The sequence below is a fragment of the Oryzias latipes genome, chromosome 2 (assembly GCF_053564925.1).
Source record: "Oryzias latipes strain Hd-rR chromosome 2, Olatipes_Hd-rR_3.1".
NCBI lineage: Eukaryota > Metazoa > Chordata > Actinopteri > Beloniformes > Adrianichthyidae > Oryzias > Oryzias latipes.
Genome location: NC_136238.1, coordinates 45309646 through 45330216, shown reverse-complemented (window position 1 = coordinate 45330216; position 20571 = coordinate 45309646). Strand labels below are relative to the sequence as shown.

Genomic DNA, 20571 nt, shown 5'->3' with positions numbered 1-20571 from the left:
TTTATTTTTTGAAATTGCTTCGTTTTAGTTTAGTTTTTATTAGTATTAGTGTTAGTTTTTTTTTCTTTTTGTAAATTAGGATATTTGTCAGGTGCATGATTCAAAATCACCAGAATAAGTATTGTATGATAAAAACTAAATCAAAGATACATTTTGAACAGTTATTATTCAGAGGACACAAGGACAACCATCCTTAAATTAAAATATAACAGCATTACGTTATCTGCTCTCGCTTCTTTTCCGGGGGAGGGCGGGCGACAGGCTAGCTTGTCTAGGTGCTGTTGATTTGCGTTTTTGTGTGCGCTTTTTAAATTTACTTTTAGATTCGTAGGGTTTTTCCCTTTGAGGAACGTTCCACAAATTTTGTCTCCTGCTTCGACTACAAGGCACTTACTTTTGTTTTCGACGCTGTTATATTCAAAAAAGTCCCAAAAAGGGCTCTCCCGCTTTCTCCCAACTGTTAATGCAGCCAGCACGCTCATGTACATGTCTATGACAACGCTAGCCGGCAGTGTCTGACAGACATCATGTGACGTCACAGAAAACGTAATGCCGTAAGGTTCAGATACACTGTAAAACTAGCAGGGTGAAGTAAATAGACTTTATTTCAACCCAAAAGACTTATGTATTAGCAAAGACGAAAACGAAGTATTTTTGGGGGTTAATATTATTTAGTTTCAGTTAGTTTTATACACACAACAAACAGTTTTAGTTAGTTTTCGTTTTTTTTAAAACTCTCGTTTTTATTTTTATTTCAGTTAACGAAAATGTTTTTTCAGTTCTAGTTTTAGTTTTTTCGTTCGTTTTCGTTAACTGTAATAACCTTGCTCCAACGTAGGTTCTTCTGGCCCTCCATGGAACGAGATGTCAGGGAGTTCGTCACCGCCTGCAACGTCTGCGCCCGTTCAAAATCCTCCAATGCCCAACCAGCCGGTCTGCTCCATCCGCTGCCCATTCCTCAACGCCCTTGGTCCCATCTCGCTGCGGACTTCGTCACTGGGTTACCACACTCGCAAGGTACCACTGTCATTCTCACCATAATCGACTGCTTCTCCAAGTCTGCTCAGTTCATCCCTCTCCCCAAATTACCCACAGCCACTGAAATGGACGACATCATGGTTCAGCAGGTTTTTTCGGCATCACGGCATCCCTTGTGACATCGTTTCCGACCGAGGCCCTCAATTTGTGTCTCAGGTTTGGAAGGCTTTCTGCTCTGCCCTCAGGGCCTCTGTCAGTCTCACTTCAGGTCACCACCCCCAATCCAGAAGAGAGAAGGACAGTCCAATCTACCAGCCGGGACAGAGGGTCTGGCTTTCTTCTCCTGACATACCTCTCCAGGCCACCACTCGCAAATTGGCTCCATGATTCATCAGTTCCTACATCATCGAGAAGATCATAAACCCCCACCTGCGTACGGTTGCGGCTTCCGGCGAAGCTTAAGGTACACCCCTCCTTCCATGTTTCACAGATCAAACCCGTTTAGTAGAGCCCTCTGTGCCCGCCATCCGTTTCCCCTCTGCCCGCCCATGTCATTGACGGCGCCCCCGCCTTCACGGTCAGTCGGGTCCTGGACATCCGCCTCCGGGGCTGCGGTTTTGAATTCTTGGTGGACTGGGAGGGTTGCGGTCGCTTGTTCTGGAACGTTCCCTCATCGAGGATTTCTACCGGGCCCACCCCGATTGCCGTCCTGGACCGCCTGTAGGCGGTTGTTGAGGGGGGTACTATCACGGTGCCTCTGTGGGTTATCTCCCCCCTCCCAACTCTGCTCATTGAAACCAGCTGCCTCACATCATCTCATCACCTGCTGACCTTCAAAAGCAGATCCATCCCAGCATTCGATGCCAGTCCATTATACACTCTCCGGCGCTTACGGCTGGCTCAAGTTAAGTTACGCCAATTCAAGTCTAGCCTTGAACTTACCTCTTTTGTGCTCCTTCAGGTCCTCTTCACCACGGGTGCAGCTGGTTATCCTGTTCACTCCTCGTCTCCTCTGCTCAGGCCACGAAGTCCTCCTCTCAGCCCTCTGGTTTGCTCGTCGCTGGCTCCATCTCGCTCATGAGCTCCGACGCAGTCTCCAAGACGAACTCACAAGAAGCTCCGTTTTCCACACCAAATACTTACCTCTGGTTCACGCAGTATTCCTGAACTCTGGGTTTTGTCAATCCATTAAACCCATTCTAAAGATCTCCTAGCCGGAGTTTTCTTCCGGTTTCCAGCATCTGGGTCTGCCTCGTCATATTCTTATAATTAATGTCAATAATATTGAACCAAATCATGGTAATTAGGAAATACAAATAATTAGAGAAATGTATTTAAAATAAGAAAACTGAAATTTTTCAAAATTTAGTTTTGAGATTATTTTACACAAAATGTATTGGACCTACACTACCTTAAGAATTTATTTATTTCTGCCAAGATCTTATTCTCACAACTGAGGTCGTGACCACGCTCAATAATGACGATGCCCGCCATTATTTTAACACAAGTTTGATCGCAAATTCTTCAGATTTGTTTGTGAAAGTTTAGCGTGGGTCCACCAGTTTTGGTCTCTAGGGAATCCGTCACGCTGACCACGTGGTACAGACAGAGCCAATCAGAGCCATCGACGCATCGGAAAGCAACTAAAACGTCCCGTCATTGGTCAATTAGGACGGGAAGACAAGAGATGGCCGCGCCCATAGAGGAAGCAATCCACGGAGAAATGTAGAAAATAAAGCTAAAATTTGCCGATTTCAGACAATTTTTTCATCGGAAAGCGATTTGTCTGTAGAGATCAGGGGCCTCATTTATAAACGTTGCGTATGCACAAAAGAAGGCGTACGCCACTCTCTACGCAATAGTTGAGATTTATAAAAAGCAAACTTGAAGGGAAAATGTGCGGCCCTTCAAGCTCTGACCCAGGCGTACGCACAAAAACGGGTGAAATGAGAAACGGCGACACCGTCGGCAGATGGAAGAAACACCTGAAAGTGAAAATGACAATCCTGCCTCTCATAAATAACATGAAGACTTCACAAAGCAAGTCTCACAATGAACAGCTACACGAACACCCGTTTGATCGATCAGCAGTGAAACAAAAAAAAAGAAATCAAACAAAAATTACAACAGAAATTCAAATAAACACTTATTTGCAAAAAGAAAAGTGAAATATGTTCTGCAATATTGGCATGTTGTGCAATTCATCCTCATAAATAATATAGTTAACAGAACGAAATTATGTACAAAACTGATATTCTCCTCAATGTGTCCGTCTGGAGGAGCAGATATAGTCAAAGTCAAAGTCAAAGTCAGCTTTATTGTCAAATATGCTGCATCCGTAAGACATACAGCACAGATGAAATTGCTTTCCTCTCACATAGTGCAAGCAGCATATAAAATAATAAATAAACGACTTACGACTTAAAATACATTCTTTTAAAAACAATAAATCCTTGAAACCCAAAAAGATAAAGCCAAAAGAAAAGCCAAAAAAACACTGAAGGTAGGGGAGAGAGGAGCCGCTGCGTGTGCACGCGCCGCCAGATGCGTGCGAATCAGACAGACAGACAGACAGACGTATTAATTGTCCACTGGGGAAAGTTGTTTTCATAGTGAAACAGTTCTTCATAAGCTACAGAATTATGGTATTCATGCATATGCCTTTAGTTTGTTTTATTTTTGATAAAACAACGTATGGCGTATGTCTCAACCATTCAGAAAGCAACAAGAAATTACATTTGCGCTGAACAATTTCCCATTTCCACGTGGATTATTACCGACATCTGTAGCTTGTCAGATGTAATTAAATGGATGGAAATAAAATGCTCCATCACAATGCGTAATGACGCACAATGGCTGATCTTGCGCTCTTAGAAGATGTGGCAAATGGAAGAATTGGGAGTGAACGCATCTTTAAACAACAAGAAGACTTGCTGGCAAACGAGGACGAGTGGCTTATGAGCTGGTTCCCACTTCCTCCAGCCGTCCTGTTGGAGCTTTTGGGGGGGTGTCACCCGGTGCATCTGGCGCGTCGGTGTCCCCCCTCACCACGCCACTTAAAAGGGATTCCCCATAATTGCCGCCAGTCTCTAATCAAGAGGGGTCAGCTCCGGTGTCCCCTGTCCCCCCCCCCCCCCCGTGGCAGACACACTCTGGCGATGCAGCGCCAGACGTTTTTTTGCCTCGAATTTGATGTCCGACCATTTCTTTTTTATTTCGGCCACGGTCCGAGAGGCTACAGCATCTCAAGTGCCTTTTTGGCATTAGTAATGCCCACACTGTGCCCTCCAAACAACATTTTCTCCTCTTTTCCACCTCACCAACGATAACTTCTACTTCACATTGAGTGAAGTTACGTTTTTTTTATTTTCTCTCTGTGTTTGCCATGGTTTCGCTATCAATGAATATTCAATTGTGGGCGTTTCGCGGACTATTTATGGGCAACTGTGGGCGTGTCATGAAGCTGCAAAAGCTGCGCAGCATTTAGAATTGGTTGTGATTTATTAAGGGAAGGATGCGTAGGATGTGCGTGCCCACGGTTTTATAAATCCAAATATTTCTGTGCGTACGCACGTCCTATGTTTCATCCGTACGCCACTTCTGACGCAAATCCTACGCAAGGTTTTATAAATGAGGCCCCAGGTCTTTATTTTCCGGAAGGTACGATCGATTTGCTCGAAAAGCCGGATTTCCGGAAGACTTTCATCAGTGAAATTTTATTTTATTTTTATTTTTTTTGCAAATTTCTTTTTATTATTTTTAAACACATGAACAAAGTTAGAAGCATTGAAACAGCATATATTGAACGAAAAAAAAAAGAAAATAAATGAGTACAAGAAGGCACATAGAGTAATCATGGTGATAGGTTTTCCTCCTTTCTAGGATACTGATCACAAAGTTAACTATATGCCATAACCTTTTATTGTTATGTACATAAACCATTTTTCCCAGGCCTTCAGAAATTTTTCCTTCTTCATTCTTAGTTTGTATGTAAGTCTCTCCATTGTTTGGATTTCTTCCACAATACACGTCCATTGCTTGTGTGTTGGGGCTTCAGCCTTCTGCCAGTTCTTTGATTTATATTTCTTTGCTGCCACAAGAAGAGCTTTTACTACGTTTTGGTCCGTTTTATGTACTGTTCCCTCTAAGTAACCCAGATACATCACAAGACAGGTTCGGGGTATCTTATACCGGTGTGTTTCACATATAGTAAAGTGGATGGTGTTCCAGAAGGGCCTTATTTTCTCAAATTCCCAAAAAATATGTGTCTGATTTGAGTCTTTATCCATGCAAGTTCTCCAGCAGAGTTGCTGAGTTTTAATTGAGATTTTATTTTTTCCAGCAAATCAAGGTTTGATTACGAAGGCAGTGTCCGGACAGCAGAGACTTCATGAAACAGCTCAACATGCGTTAACACCTACAAATAGTGGCATACATGTAGTTTTGATCGTAAATATAGCTTTTGTTTACACTGACTCAAGTTAGCAGAATCTAAAAGGTTTACTAAATATGTCAAGCATCTTTAAGAAAGGTTGATCTCATTTAACTGCAACAAACAATCAAATCAAGCAGGTGCTTCACCTCACCTTGTCTTCAAAACTGCCGGGGTTTGCATGAGAGAAGGACGCTTTGTCCAGGTCCGGTTTGGCAAACATGGAGGCCACACGAACGACGGGCAGAGGCACCACCCGGGGCACCAACTTTACTGGACTCTGTGGCAAGGTCCAAATTTTGATCTTGAAGGACCTGGCTCCACTACCAACATAGCGGGACTCACACACATACACATCTGCAGGTTTGAAGCCCTCAGGTTGCATTTCAAAGTAATCCTACGTGAATCACAAAAAGACACCTAAATTCACTACAGTTCTATTGTCATATGAAACCTTTTTGGGGGGTGTCTAACCTTCACAAAGAGAACCACACATTTGCCGAGAACTTTACTGATGGGCACTCTGTTCCAGTAATAGCTCCTGAAGACTTCTTTTTCCAGAAACGTTTGTGAATCCAAAAGATAAGTTTCACTTGGCCGCTTGAACCAGCAGCCATAGAGCCACATCACACCTTCAAAGAACAAGAATAGATTCATTTCAAAATATACAGCAGAATACACTCAACTGAAATATTGCTGCCTGAAGATAGGTACACACATCAGTGAAGCATGGCATTTGACTTCACAACAGCTGATGCTCATGCCTCTCTGACTACTATGAACATTTTTATGAACTATCATTTGCTTATCATATTTCTTTTAAGAAGCAAATGCTGAGTTTACCTTTGAGGCGAGGTTACAATCATGAAAGTTCCTCATATTTGGATTGGAGCACTCTCAGAAGATGCAGTGTCGATGTACACTGTACATTCAGATAAATTATTAACTAATATTTCTCCTCCTAGAGAAGCAATTGCATTTAGAAATGTATGCAATACGTTTTATTTGTAAAAACGACCAGGCAATGAGAGCTGATTCCATGGCTATGTTATAACAACATCCAAAACAACAATAACTAAGGTCTGCAGGACTGGTTTGTTCCAAACAGCTCTTAAACAATGGCTGAAAACAAACCAGTCCTGCAGATGTTAGTTATTGTTGTTTTTCTTTGACTTTTTTAGACTTGCTTTTCACTGTAAATAACCTTTGTAAATATTTTTACCACTAATATTGTGCTATTGTATTGCCTTGTCAATGTAACTGGTGAACCTTTTATCCTGCTTTAGGACAACGGATGAAGCTGCCATACTTATGTCAAAGCAGCTGCTGAAACATTGTTTAATATGCAATGTCCTAATTCAAAATAAATAAATAAATAAACAAAAATCTGATGAAAAGAAGTCAAAGTTAATACTTCTGGCCCTAAAACAATTCCTTGTGTGGTAGATGGGGTCTCTGGCACTGAAAATATTTTAGAAATATGGTGACAACACTATATAAGAATATTTCACTGAGTCCAGAGGGATCTGTTTGTAGCAAAGGACACTGATACCGCTGGTGTAATCACAGCGCATAATGTCCACCAAGCTATCTCCAAACTGTCAAACAACAAAGCTACTGGTCTTGATGGGGTATCTGAGCATGTAAAGTTTGCCAGTGCAAGTGTAATCCCACTACTTGCCATGTGTTTTACAGCTTTAATGTTCATGGATTTTAACCAGACTCTATGATAACTCTTATGTTTAGTAGCAGGGATAAAAACATAGCTGGAAAAATTGGTTGCTCTGAAAATTACAGACTGATAGCTCTGGCCAGTTTTCTATCAAAACTCTATGAGATAATCCTGCTGAACAGGATTACAGAGTTTGTAAAAATGACTGATAATCCATTTGGGTTTAAAGAAAAGATGGGTCCTGACATGTGTATATATGATCTTAAAGAAATGATCTATTTCTGTTTCACTGTTATCTAGATGACTGTAAAGCTTTTGACAGAGTAAATCATAAGAAATTATTTATAAAACTGGTGGAGAGATGTGTAACTAAATGTGTTTTGTGTATTTTGGCATATTGGTATGCTCAACAAACAATGCAGGTCAAATGAGGAAAATAGGGATTCAGACCATACAACCTTCTCTCCTATTCTTTTTAATTTTTATGTGGATGAACTGTCTCTCAAACTTAAAGCACTGGTTGTTCACACTTGTGTGGCTGAAGATCTCATTGTCAACCATTTGATGTATGCTGACGATCTAGTTGTGTTCAGTCTAAGTACTGCTGGTCTTCAATTTCTTAACATTTGTTCGGCTTATGGGCTTGATAATGACATCACATTAAATGCACAAAAAAGTCTGATTATGATTTTTCGGACAAAAGAACACTAAAACCACAATTTCCCTGGATTTGACCTATCAAATGCTGTACTCGTGTGTACTAATACGATAAAGTATCTTGGGCATGTCATTTCAGAAGACTTGTCAGATGATGCAGATATCTACAGGCAGCGTCATGATGTATATGGCCAAGCCAACACTCTTTCTCTAAAGTTTAGCATGTGTAAAGAAGGAGTAGAGGTGGTGGTATTTAAAGCATTTTGTCTTCCTCTGTATACAGCTCATCTATGGACAAACTATAAAAGTACCAGTATGAGAAAGCTGCAGGTGGTGTACAATGAGGCTCTTAGGGTGCTTTTAAATAAGCCAGAGGGCGAGTGCTAGTGAGTGAATTAACACTCTTTGGGCTTGCATGCGCTCACTCTTATTCAGGTTTATCTGCAGACTGAAGGCTTCATCTTGGCCATAAGTAACATTAGATTTAGTGCCATACACTTCCAGTCAGATTTATGTAAACACTGGAGGGACTGTCTTTTTATTTGTCCTTGTAATTCATGTTTATGGTGTTGTATGTATACGTAATAATTTTATCTTGTTATATTTATTTTTTTAATTAATTAATCTTTTTATGAATTATTGTAATTTTTCTAACACTGCTTCTTGTGTAAGGAACTTGTGTAAAGAGGGAGTCGAGGTGGTGTTATTTTTGTCCTCCTCTGTATACAGCTCATCTATGGACAAACTATAAAAGTACCAGTATGAGAAAGCTGCAGGTGGTGTACAATGAGGCCCTTAGGGTGCTTTTAAATAAGCCAAGGAGGGCGAGTGCTAGTGAGCTGTTTGTCCCTCAGAATTAACACTCTTAATTAATGTAATTTTTTATGAACTATTGTAATTTTTCTAACACTGCTTCTTAACTTGTGTATTCTTGACACTGTGCTTTTTTTATGTAGTGGGTTCGTGTACACCTTCTTTTGGACTATGAGTCTGGCATAAATTCTATCAATCTACTATAAATAAGAAGCTCGGTTATTGTAGCAGTGACACTCTGGTGCTCTACATGTAATGCCATGTCACATGTATCTGTGACAAACAGTCCTTAGAGCGTTACCAGCGCTGTCTTCCCACAGACGATCAATGCAGACAATGTGAGGCTTGAAGTACACTTCTGATGGCTCCACATAGACAAATTCTCCCACGCTGTAGGTGATGTTGTCAAAGGAGCATTCTTTTACATACTTGAGAAGAGGGTTTGGTACCCAGGGATCTCTTTGTACATAACGGGTTGTTCCCTCTTTTTTATCTGCAGAAACATTTCAGATACATTTTAGGATGAGAGATTCCTGTGTTTTCATGCATGAATAATAAATCAACTACCTTTGTTTTTCTCCTGTTCCTCTTCTGCTTTCTTCTTATCCTCCTCAATCTCTCTGGGAACTTTCTCTCTTTTTTCCCGATCTACATCACTTTGCAAGTGTTTCAAAGTGTAACGGAGTGCAGTGGACATTAGGATCTCTCCATTCTTGCATAACTCATCCCTGATCTTGATTAAAAAGTACTGCAGCTCCACTGCATCTTCAAAAATCTTTGAGTCTGTCCTGTAAAAAGACAAAGCATGAGAACCATTAGTATGTATTTGAGCTGCTTTGATTATTGTTCAGGATCTAATCAACATCCAAATCCTAAAAAGAAAACGCTATTCAAGCCCCGAGCGGCGTTGTTAGGCGTTAGCCCACAGGTGCAACCTGCCCCTGCTCTCGCCGCCCAATTCTGACTCGCCCTTACTGGCTGAGCAGCTGCTACAGGCCCCAGCTCTCCCCCTACCACATATGCCAACCTGGTCAGAGCTGCATGTGATTATTTCAGTAAACTGTTTTTTAAAATGGCTGCTTTTCTGTTTCTGGGTTTTATTTCCATAGCAACTGTTATATGTGTTTAGGTCACCTGGGGGTAAGGAGCCCGTGATGGGATGTGGGTAAAAATACTTGGATTTACAGCAGATACCTTTACATTTATGTCTGTGTTTATCTCATTAACATGCTCGGATTCACAGAGGATGTTTAGAGATCAGATTTATTTAATTTAAAAAAAGCACAAAAGCATCCGAAATCATGTCTCCATGTCTGGGGTCATTCACATTCCGGTACGCTCTCCGTCCCGACGGAAAAGCCGCTTTCCGCCGCTACATCTGTGTCTCTGTGACCCACATTCATTCAATAGGGCATAAATAAAAATAAGAATCAAACTAAGGGATCTATATATTATTGCCTCCATGAAAATAAATAAAACATACTAAGATTTAGGAGGTCCGAATTTGCTGCTTCCCCATACAGCAAGGGCTGTCCGTCTGCTCACATGACAAGCAAACGAGCTACGACTGGCCACGGAGGGAGCTATTCCCAACCGCGGAGCACAGCAGAATTTATCTGCTAAGGAGACTAAGGTCTTTTGGAGTGCAGGGATCACTCCTAAAGCCTTTTTATGACTCTGTGGTGGCATCAGCCATCTTTTATTGAGCGGTCTGCTGGTGTAGCAGCATCTCGGCTAGGGCCGTGACCATAACCGCATCACCGCGGTGATGAGGTCATCACCGCACCTTTTTTTTTTTTTGAGGCCAAACTTTTATTATTTTATTTATTTATTTATTTTTAACTTGTCCTGTCCAACAGCTCGGCAAACACATGAGAGCTGAATGCCTCTTGTGTTGGACATATTTTACTTTTACAACAGGGGTTATTAATCTTCAGACAAATTCCATCATATTTGAAAATCTTTGGTGTTGGACCGGACGGAAAAGGAAAGGAGGGAAGAAGAGAGAGGGATGTTAGAGGGGGGGGGGGGGGGGGATAGGAGGGTGATAATAGGAGAGGGGGGATAAAACCATGATGCAGCCTAAAGCAACAACTTTACTGGATGTTTATCATTACGGTAAGGTTCAAGTGTAAATCTCAAAGGCCGGGGCCTGTCCACACACACACTCAGATGTTATAAACACACCTGTTAGCTGCAAAAATGTCCACATGTCAACATGTACACAATACAGATATATTTCACACACGCATACTTATGCCTTTAAACAAACTGGTGTGAAATATTTCATTCATTCAATCATGCAAACTGTTAGTGCAAAGGTGAGCTAACACCTGTGCTCAGGTGAGTGTTTATGTTCTTCTAAATGGATGATGGAATGTGAAAAGAAGTAGGGAGAGTGTCCAGCCATACCCACACCAAGACCCCCGCCGCAGCAGCAGCGGCAGTCAGAACCCCCAACGCCACCCAGCAGCAGGCAGAAACAACCGCCCCCCGGGCGTCCACATCCGCCACCCAGGCCAGGGCCAGCAGGACCCCCACAAGGTCCCCAGAGCCAGAGAGCCGGGAGGCATGGGGGGAAGAGAGCGCCGCCCCAGCCCAACCAGGGGAGCAGCCCCCCGCCGCGCCGGGAGGGCCCAACGCAGGGTCCCGCCCGAGAAGAGTGCCAACAGCCCCAGACGAGCACCTCATCACCACCCAGGAGATCTGGGCATCCCCCCGCCCCAACCCTAGGTACGAGCCAGGACCCCCCAAGGGAGACCAGCTCTGCGCTCCAGGCAGCCACCAACCCGGCCCACGGTTGGTCCAGGAAGGAGCAAGGCAGGGGACAGCCGGCCCCACCCAGGAGGGGGGCACCCCGGAGAAAAGGGGGGCCCGCAAGGGGTGTTGTAAACGTAGGCCGACCAGTCTCAGCCACAGTTGGAATGCGGGCCTAGCGCCCAGGGGGAAAACCCGAACCCACCCCACAGGGAAACGGACATGTGAACCCCCTCCCCGCGCAGAGACAGCCCCGCCGGGCCCAGGAAACTGGCACCCAGGGGACACGGCTGCCACTGCCAAGGGCCCAGTACCCCCCACCAGGGATGGGGTAGGGGACAGATGGACCTAAGACTAGGGTTGGGCGATGTCCCCTAAATTGGCCGTTGACGATGTTTGCTGTCAACCATCGGGATGGACGATGACATTGTCGGGGGGGGGGGCTCCGTCCCGCAGCTCTAGGGGTACAAGCAACCGAACTCAGAACCGGGTCTAAAGTGTGTGTCTGAGCAGAGCTCGGATCGTCAGCAGACACACAGCGGTTTGAGCTTCAAAGCAGAAATGTCGCTCAGTCCTTAGAAAACATTCAAACAACCACGTGGATTTGTGTTCCCAGTCGTGTCCCGACTAAATAAAGGCTGATGTTATTCTTACATGTTTAAGGTGCAGCGCCACCCAAAGCTAATGTTGTTAGCCCGTGTTAGCATACTGCTAATCCTGGTTTCGTTCAGAAAACGCACTGACCACACGGATTAAAATTCAAATGATGAGCGAACAGGTGTTTCATAATAACCGTAACATTATTAAAAGCACGTTTAGAAGATCGTCTCGTATTTTACCGAGCTGACATGTCAATGTATATAGCTGCTCTGTGCTGTTTAACATTGTTTTGTATTGAATTGTTACATTCAATAAAGTTTGGAAAAAAAGCAGCTCGGCGGAAGTTGTATCCTCTTCCGGTTTTCAAACCCTACTGCGCATGTGCGAATGATTTATTCCGACCGAAATTGTGACCTTAGTGAACGTTTTTATATTCTGAAAACATTTTTCTGGGCCCATGTACACGGTTGGATTCTAATCCGACCATTGATACCATCAAGATATTTTGTACATGTAACCGCGGCTTATGGTGTCGACTCGCAACGTGGCGGGGGCGTGGCATCATGATGGTGGTCTGTCCATCGGGATGTCAGTCACCCATCAGGATGGACCCTACCTAGGAGCCACCTTCCTTGCAAAATGTGTGTGCGTGTGTTTGTGAGGGTGTATGTGTGCATGTGTGTGTGTTTGTGTTTGAATGTATATTATGAGGAGTAAAAGGTGTGTGTACTAAGGGGGTGCAGTTAAAATTGGTGGGTAGGGCATAGAGAGGACATTCCTTGATTACTCACAGTGTCGTCCCCTCACCCTCCCCACCAAGGGTCCCTAAATGTCTAAGGTGCGGTTAAAATTGGCGGGTAGGGCACTAGGAGGACATCTACTGCTTGCTGGCAGTGATGTCCAAGCACCCCCCCTACCAAGGGCCCTACATGTCTAAGGTGCAAATAAAACCGAGAGAGGGGGGGGGGGGGGGGGGGGGGGCATTTCATACGGCAACCACGGGAGGGGGACCACTGCCAAGTAGCCCCCCCCCCCAAAGTGCATCCTTTCATCCTAATATGAGATTATATGAGGAAGGGGGTAAGTTGGGGACAGCTGGTAGACTGTCCCCCAGTGGTCAAACAGCCGTCCCCCAGCGCCCCCCCCAGCATAGGGCCCAGGTCCCCCAGCCTCAGGGCCCCATCCCCCGAGGCACCGACGCCCCAGGCCCAGCACGATCCACCCCACACAGAGAGAGAGGAGCCAGAAAGCCCCCACCGGCTTTCTGGCTCCTCTCCCCACCGGCCGCCCACCGGAGGATTTTGTGTTGGGGGGGGGGGGGGGGGGGTGTTACTGTCCGCCTTCAATCCGTAACACCAAACATGAACGCACGCTGTTAGATTTCCTTGAAAATCACTACATGTTTTGTTTGGGAACTATTTTTTGCAGCGTAACGTTACGTGTCTGTATAAACAAAAGCGGAGCCTCCTGCCCCGCGTTCTTAATGGGTGTCAGGCTTCATGGCAACCGGAGAGGTGACAAAGTGTCTGCAGTCTGTTTATTACTGGGCAATAAATAATATTCTGAGAAGATGTCTGAACCAGAGAACACAGGTGAAACTTGCGTGCAGCTCCAGAGCGGTCCGCTGCAGAAGAATCAACACCCCCCCCCCAACACATGTGTGCGCACCTTCCTCCTATTCCTACACAAGACGCTCCGCGCTCACACACAGTCAATCTACAACACCTATAGTTAGTTCACAAGTTAGATATGTAGCTGTTAGTTGTTGTCATTTGTTGTCATTGTTAACAAAGAATAGTACGTTGTAACTGTATTTATTTATTTCCGATGCGGCCGCCGGGGGATTTTGTGTTTTTTTTTTTTTTGGGGGGGGGGGGGGGGGGGGGGGGGGTGGCGACACCGCGCCCCCTGGTGGTTCATCACCGCGGTGATGAAAAATTCGACACCGTCACAGCTCTAAGCGACACCGCAGGTCGTTTCTACCTTCTGCCATCAGACGGTACAACCTTAGCTGCTCCCAGTGAACCACGTTAAACAACACCATCAGCTCTGTCTTATTTATCTTACCCTGTGCAATAACTGACTATACAGCCATCATGTGCATTTTTTTTAGAAATGTATGCGCGTATATTGTGTATATGTGTTTATACTGACTCCGAAGTTTTGTTTCTTTTATATATTGCTCTCTCTCTGCCCAGTACTGCTGCTGCAATGAGGAAATTTCCCCATCGTGGGACTAATAAAGGAATATCTTAATCTTGTTTGTCATGCCTGCAGACGGGCAGCTGGAGAACCACTGTGGTATGGGATGTTGTACTTTAGGGTTGAACAGGCAAATTAATATTCAGGGTGGGTAACTTGTCTTTAATCAACATACTCTTTGGTAGTCCCTTTGCATCCGAAGGCTACATGCTTCATACGTATCCCATCATGCATCACACAATCCGTACTGCCGCTCGACCAATCAACGTGTCGCTGTAACTGAATGCATGCTTTCATTACCAGTAGACTAGATCAGTGTTTTTCAACCTTTTTTGAGCCACGGCACACTTTAACATTGACAAAAATCCCGCGGCACACCAGCATCCAAAAAATAAAAAAAAAATAAGCAGAAATTCATGGTCTCTATTGATCGACAGCCCCCCCCCCCGCAATCTCACGTGCATTTTGTGATAATTGTGGCCAAAAAAGCAGGAAGTTGCGGCTGTTTTTTCTAAGAGATGAAATAAAAGTTAAATTGTCCGTTGAGGTTTCTAGACATGTCAAGCTCACTCATTGTGCGCTGGTACACTGGCCCTTTAAGCCAATGCATCATGGGAGATGTAGTGTGAAAACTGCCGAAAAAGGGCAGAAAGACTCGCGTCTGTGAGCTTCATTGTTTTGTTCACGGTCTGACACCGGACTCTGTGGAAAGCTACACCGCTAAAGACGAGCTTTAGCTGGTATTTTTGTTGGAACTGAGAGACTTTATGAGCTAAATCGGGACAAGGAAGTGAATACTTTAACCACTTCTGATTGGTCAGACTGCTGACATGTGATTAAGCCTTCAACAATGATTGGCGGAGACAGGTAAAGGGGCGGGACTTTTCCGCAAACCGCTATAGCTGCAGGTAAATACCGTCATTCTTATCAAAATGTCTTTAATAGAATCAAATAAACACAAAGAAAAAGTAATTTTAAGATCTTTTATATTCCTCACTACTCAGTGTTTTATCAGGGCCTGTTTGGATGAACAAAGAGCTGATTTCCTGGAGATGGAAAATGTTTTTAGATCAGTGAATGATTAATGAGGGTAATTTCCCACGGCACACTTGACCATCTCCCACGGCACACTAGTGTGCCGCGGCACACTGGTTGAAAAACACTGGACTAGATTACTGTAATGCCCTGCTCTTTGGTCTTCCCAGAACAAGGATAGCAAACCTTCAACTGCTGCAAAATACAGCAGACCTACCTTTTTAATCTCGCTTTTAGTTGAATTTTAGAAATTTATTTGATATTTTAATAATTTATTTTTTCTTTTTACTAGTTTTATATAAGTATGTAAATATATTTATTTATTTGTATTTATTTTTAATTTTTTAGTCACTCTTAGCATTTCATATGTCTATTAAGGTTTATTGAGGATATGGGCTGCACGGTGGAACAGTGGTTAGCGCTCTTGCCTCACAGTAAGAAGGGCTCCGGATCAAGTCCCGGCTGGGGGAGGTGAAAAACTACATCAACAGGGGACCTTGCTGTGTGGAGTTTGCATGTTCTCCCTGTGCATGTGTGGGTTCTCTCCGGCTTCCTCCCACCGTCCAAAAACATGCTTCATAGGTTAATTGGCAACTCTAAATTGTCCCTAGATGTGAGTGTGAGAGTGAATGGGTGTGTGATTGTGAATGTTCTATCCTGCGACAGACTGGCGACTTGTCCAGGCTGTCCCCTGCCTTCGCCCAGAAGTGGCCGGGATAGGCTCCGGCAGCCCCCTAACCCCGAAAGGGAAAAACAGTTAAGAAAATGAATGAATGAATGAATGAATATTAAGGTTTATGTAATTATTTGTTTCTTGTTCAATTTTAATTTTCTTCGTTTTACATTTTATTTTTACCTCCAGTGATTTCCTCTGAGGGATCCTCCACTGACCCTTCTCAGTGAACGGGGTCGCTGCAATGGGATCTCTCCGGTCTGACTCTTTGTTCGGATCTGGGGGGGTTCTGTGGTAGTGTTCTCCGTGAACTTGGGTTGGGGGGGTCACTGACGAGGACATGTCCCCAAAATGTGGTTTTCTCACTTCAGGACAAACCCAGGTCTCTGTATTTCATTATTTTATCACTTTTTTATCATGGTGTGCGTATGTATCTCTATGTGTGTGTGTGGGGGTGGGGGGGGTGGGGGGGGGGGGTTGTCGCACTGTTTGTCTTGTCATGTTGTTTTTTAAATTTTATTGTATTTTATGCACAGCACTTTGAGTGACGTATGTTATTGTAAAATGGGGGATTTGATTTGATAGTTCCTCATGGGAAGACAAACCCCTGCATGGGATGTACCACCAGACCATAACTGAAGAGGCTGATCTCAAGAAGTCCTACCAATGGCTAGAAAGGGCTGGTCTACAAGACAGCACTGAAGCGCTCATCCTGGCAGCTCAGGAACAAGCCCTGAGCATCAGAGCAATAGAGGCTCGGATCTACCACACCAGACAAGACCCAAGGTGTAGGCTGTGCAAAGAGGCGCCTGAAACAATCCAGCACATAACTGCAGGGTGTAAGATGCTGGCAGGTAAAGCATACATGGAGCGCCACAATCAAGTGGCTGGAATAATATACAGGAACATGTGTGCAGAATATGGACTGGAAACCCCAAGGCCAAAATGGGAAACACCTCCGAAACGAGATGAGACATAACGCATCTAAAAAAGTTTGTGTTGCAAACGTTAAAAAATATGTTTAGAAAGCAAAAAAAATAACATTTCTGAAAACAACAAATGTTTTTTTGAAAAGCAAACAATTAAAACTTTCATTTGCAACATAAAAAAGTTTTGTTTGCAATGTCTTGCCATATATATCACTTCATATGTCCTGTGCAGAAATGTGAAAATCCCCAAATTTGACAGTTTGCCACAGGTGGCCACCAAACTTCTTTTGGATATTCCCGACATGTGCTTTACATAAACTGATGCAAAAAACTAGGTCTAGATGCTACTGTTCTAGCCGTAGATTTCTTTAAAATTTTAATTTGTTGAAAAAAAGAAGTCTTATACAGGCCCTTGAAAAGTATTCAGCCACATTCATCTTTTCAACCTTTTGCCACATTTCAGGGTTCAACATAAAGATATCAAAATGTAATTTTTTTGAAGAATCAACAAGTGGGACACAATTGTGAAGTTGAACAAAATTATTTGGACATTTCAAAATTTTTGAAAAAATAAACAGAAAAACTGGGCGTGCCCCTTTATTCAGTCCCCTTAATTTGATACTTTGTGGCGCCACCTAAGTCTCTTGGGGTTTATCTCTATCAGTGTCGCACATGGAGAGACTGAAATTCTTGCCCATTCCTCCTTGCAAAACAGCTAGAGCTCAGTGAGTTTGAATAGAGAACATTCCACAGATTCCATTGGATTCAGGTCTGGACTCTGGCTGTTCTAACACCTGGATATGTTGATTTGTGAACCAGTCCATTGTAGATTTTCTTTATGTTTTGGATCATTGTTGGAAAACAAATCTCTGTCCCAGTCTAAGGTCTGTACAGACTCCATCAGGTTTTCTTCCAGAATGCTTCTGGATTTGGCTCCATCCATCTTCCCATCAATTCCAACCATCCTCCCTGTCCCTGCTGAAGAAAAGCAGGACCAAACCATGATGGGGCCACCACCATGCTTTACAGTGGGGATGGTGTGTTCAGGGTGATGAGCTGTGTTGCTTTTACGCCAAACGGAACATTTTTCATTGTTGCCAAAAAGTTGGATTTTTCAGACCAGAGCTTCTTCTTCCACATGTTTGGCATGTCTCCCAGGTGGCTTGTGGGTAACTTTAAACAACAGTTTTTATGGATATGTTTAAAAAATCTTGAAACTCTTCCATAAAGGCCAGATTAGTGAAGTATAGTATAATTTAAAAAGCTCTTTACAGAACAGTGCAGGTAAAAAGATGTGCAAAAGGAATGTGCAAAAAGGAAAGAAAAATAGATAATAAAAAATGTGCTAAGGTTATCTTTTGTATTGTGAGCTGTTGTACAGGGTTTTTGCATTGGGTATGAAGGATTTCTGGTACTGGGCAGTTTTGGTTCTTCGTTCTTCAGAAAAAAATTCAGTTTTATACCTTTATGTTTGAACCCTGAAATGTGGCAAAAGGTTACACAGTTAAAGGGGGCCGAAAACTTTCACAAGGCACTCTAAGTAAGACTATGTGACCTCCTCTTTAATTCCTTTTTCAAAGGTTGTCATACCTGTGTAGCCTCCTTGCCTTCTTCAACACTTCAAACATGTGCTCCTGAAAGACGTCCAGCCTCCTGTAGCGACCACGCTCCAGGTTCATTCGGATTATTTCAAAGTTGAGAGGTGGTTTCTCAGGGGCAGCAGGATCCACAGCAGGAATCTCAGCCAGAAAGTCACTATTGCATCGGTGCTTCTTTTTCTGGTGGCTCATTACAGAAACATAGAGGTCCCTGAGGAGCTCCATGACCCGACGACCCACTGGCGGTGGCCTGAAGTCTTCCTCTGTGTATGGCATCATGTCCATGTCACTTGACAGAGAGCTTTGCATTTGAGGCATTGAAGGTGTCACAGGAGCATCATCATCCTTGTCCATGTCTTCCATGTCATCATGTCCGTCATCCATGTCTGCCAGTTTAACCTCATCTATCTTCTTGTCCAAAAAGGGTGAAGCTTCCTTCTGTGGTACATAGAGTTTCCTACACAAAACACCAAAACAAGATGGTAAAAGAAGGATCTGATTCAGTTTAGATCAGAGGAGAAGTTCTTTTTGACTTTCCAAACCTGAAATAGTAAATCTCATCTTCCACCACTTTGGCAGAATATGAGAAGCGCTTCAGACCCTCTAACTTTTTCACTTGTTTCTCTGTCTCAATGTAGCTGCTCTCACACAGCAGGATGTCCTCCTCGGAGTATTCTGTAGGTCTGCATGACAGGTACTCCTTAAAGGAGGACACCATACATTTGCCTGGAAACACAACAAGGGTCGTTACCAAGTCAGTTGGAAAATAGACTTTTTTTAATGACATGATTTTGGCCCCAGGGCTTCATTATAATGTTTCCTCACAATAGAGCCAAGCTAGAAGTTCCTCTTACAATTCCAGCCCTGTTTTCATGCCTGCATTCTTTATGTAGGGGTCTTGGGGTGTGCCCTGTTTTCATGCCTGCATTCTTTATGTAGGGGTCTTGGGGTGTATGGGTGAATGTCAATGGTGGGTGGGGGAGGAGGTTGGCTTTAATTTCAAAATGTTGTGCCTATGTTTGGCTTTCGTTTGTAAAGCTCTTTGACAACATGAAAAGCACTTTTTTTTTTTATCAATAACGTTTGAAGGCCCACATTCAGAGACGGCTATATGGCTGTGCCGTACCTAGGACACAAGTCATGGGCAAGGTTTCCTCCAGGTGACTTAGAAAAACCTCTCTCTTGTAAAACATCTTTGTGGGTTCGTGCTCCGTTTCCTCAGGATGAATGAAAATAGGTCCAAAGAAGAAGGTGGTTCCATTCTGCAACCACAGCTTCTCAATTCTGTAGACAAGTCAGTGAAACTGCATGAGGGATCGCAAATTAAGAATTGTACTTGCAACACTGACATTTCTCAAAACCTATTTCTTGTTCAGAGGTTTTTCTTGACTATGCTTGGTTTATTTTCACCAACCTGGCAACCCGGGGCTTTGACAATCCATGTGACTGGATGTAAACGCAGTCTCCAAGTTTAAACCACATGTTATTGTAGCATAACTGTTCAAAGTACTGGCAGCCTGGCTCGGCTCCATTTATCTCCATGGGAACATCCTCTCGCTCCTGAAATGTTAAACATTCACAAACATTCAAATCTTGACAGTTTCTAATTTGAAATAGAGTTCTTTGCTGCCAGAATTAAATGTAAGCATATGAGTTTTCAAGCACAAACATCCAGATTTTATTTTTTCCAGCAAATATAGGTTTTTATTACTAAGGAAGAGTCCGGACAACAGAGACTTCATGAAACAGCTAAACATGCGTTAACACCAAAAATAGTGGCATACATGTAGTTTGATAGTAAATATAGCTTTTGTTTACACTGACTCAAGTCAGCAGAATCTAAAAGGTTTACTAAATATGTCAAGAATCTTTAAGAAAGGTTGATCTCATTTAACTGCAACAAACAACAATCAAATCAAGCAGGTGCTTCACCTCACCTTGTCTTCAAAACTGCCGGGGTTTGCATGAGAGAAGGACGCTTTGTCCAGGTCCGGTTTGGCAAACATGGAGGGCACACGAACGACGGGCAGAGGCACCACCCGGGGCACCAACTTTACTGGACTCTTTGGCAAGAACCATTTTTGGATTTTCTTGAAGGGCTTGACTTTACCAACATAGCGGGACTCACACACATACACATCTGCAGGTTTGAAGCCCTCAGGTTGCATTTCGAAGTAATCCTACGTGAATCACAAAAAGACACCTAAATTCACTACAGTTCTATT

The 20571-nt window shown here is 43.5% G+C and overlaps 1 protein-coding gene across 3 annotated transcripts in view; it reads right to left on the bottom strand.

Annotated features, from left to right (window-relative positions):
- Positions 1–20571, bottom strand: part of LOC101169930 (uncharacterized) — an 85373-nt gene that overhangs the window by 25176 nt on the left and 39626 nt on the right. For all 3 annotated transcript variants that reach the window (XR_013653042.1, XM_078940328.1, XM_023963854.2), the window contains exons 29-37: positions 20284–20526; positions 19761–19906; positions 19473–19630; positions 18889–19072; positions 18339–18803; positions 9120–9340; positions 8854–9045; positions 5885–6042; positions 5565–5807 (exon numbers count right to left, since the gene is read on the bottom strand). Coding sequence is in view for 2 of the 3 variants with exons in the window: in XM_078940328.1 (XP_078796454.1) it covers positions 5565–5807; positions 5885–6042; positions 8854–9045; positions 9120–9340; positions 18339–18803; positions 18889–19072; positions 19473–19630; positions 19761–19906; positions 20284–20526 (2010 nt within the window). In the remaining variant the exon portion in view is untranslated. The remainder of the gene's footprint in view (positions 1–5564; positions 5808–5884; positions 6043–8853; positions 9046–9119; positions 9341–18338; positions 18804–18888; positions 19073–19472; positions 19631–19760; positions 19907–20283; positions 20527–20571) is intronic.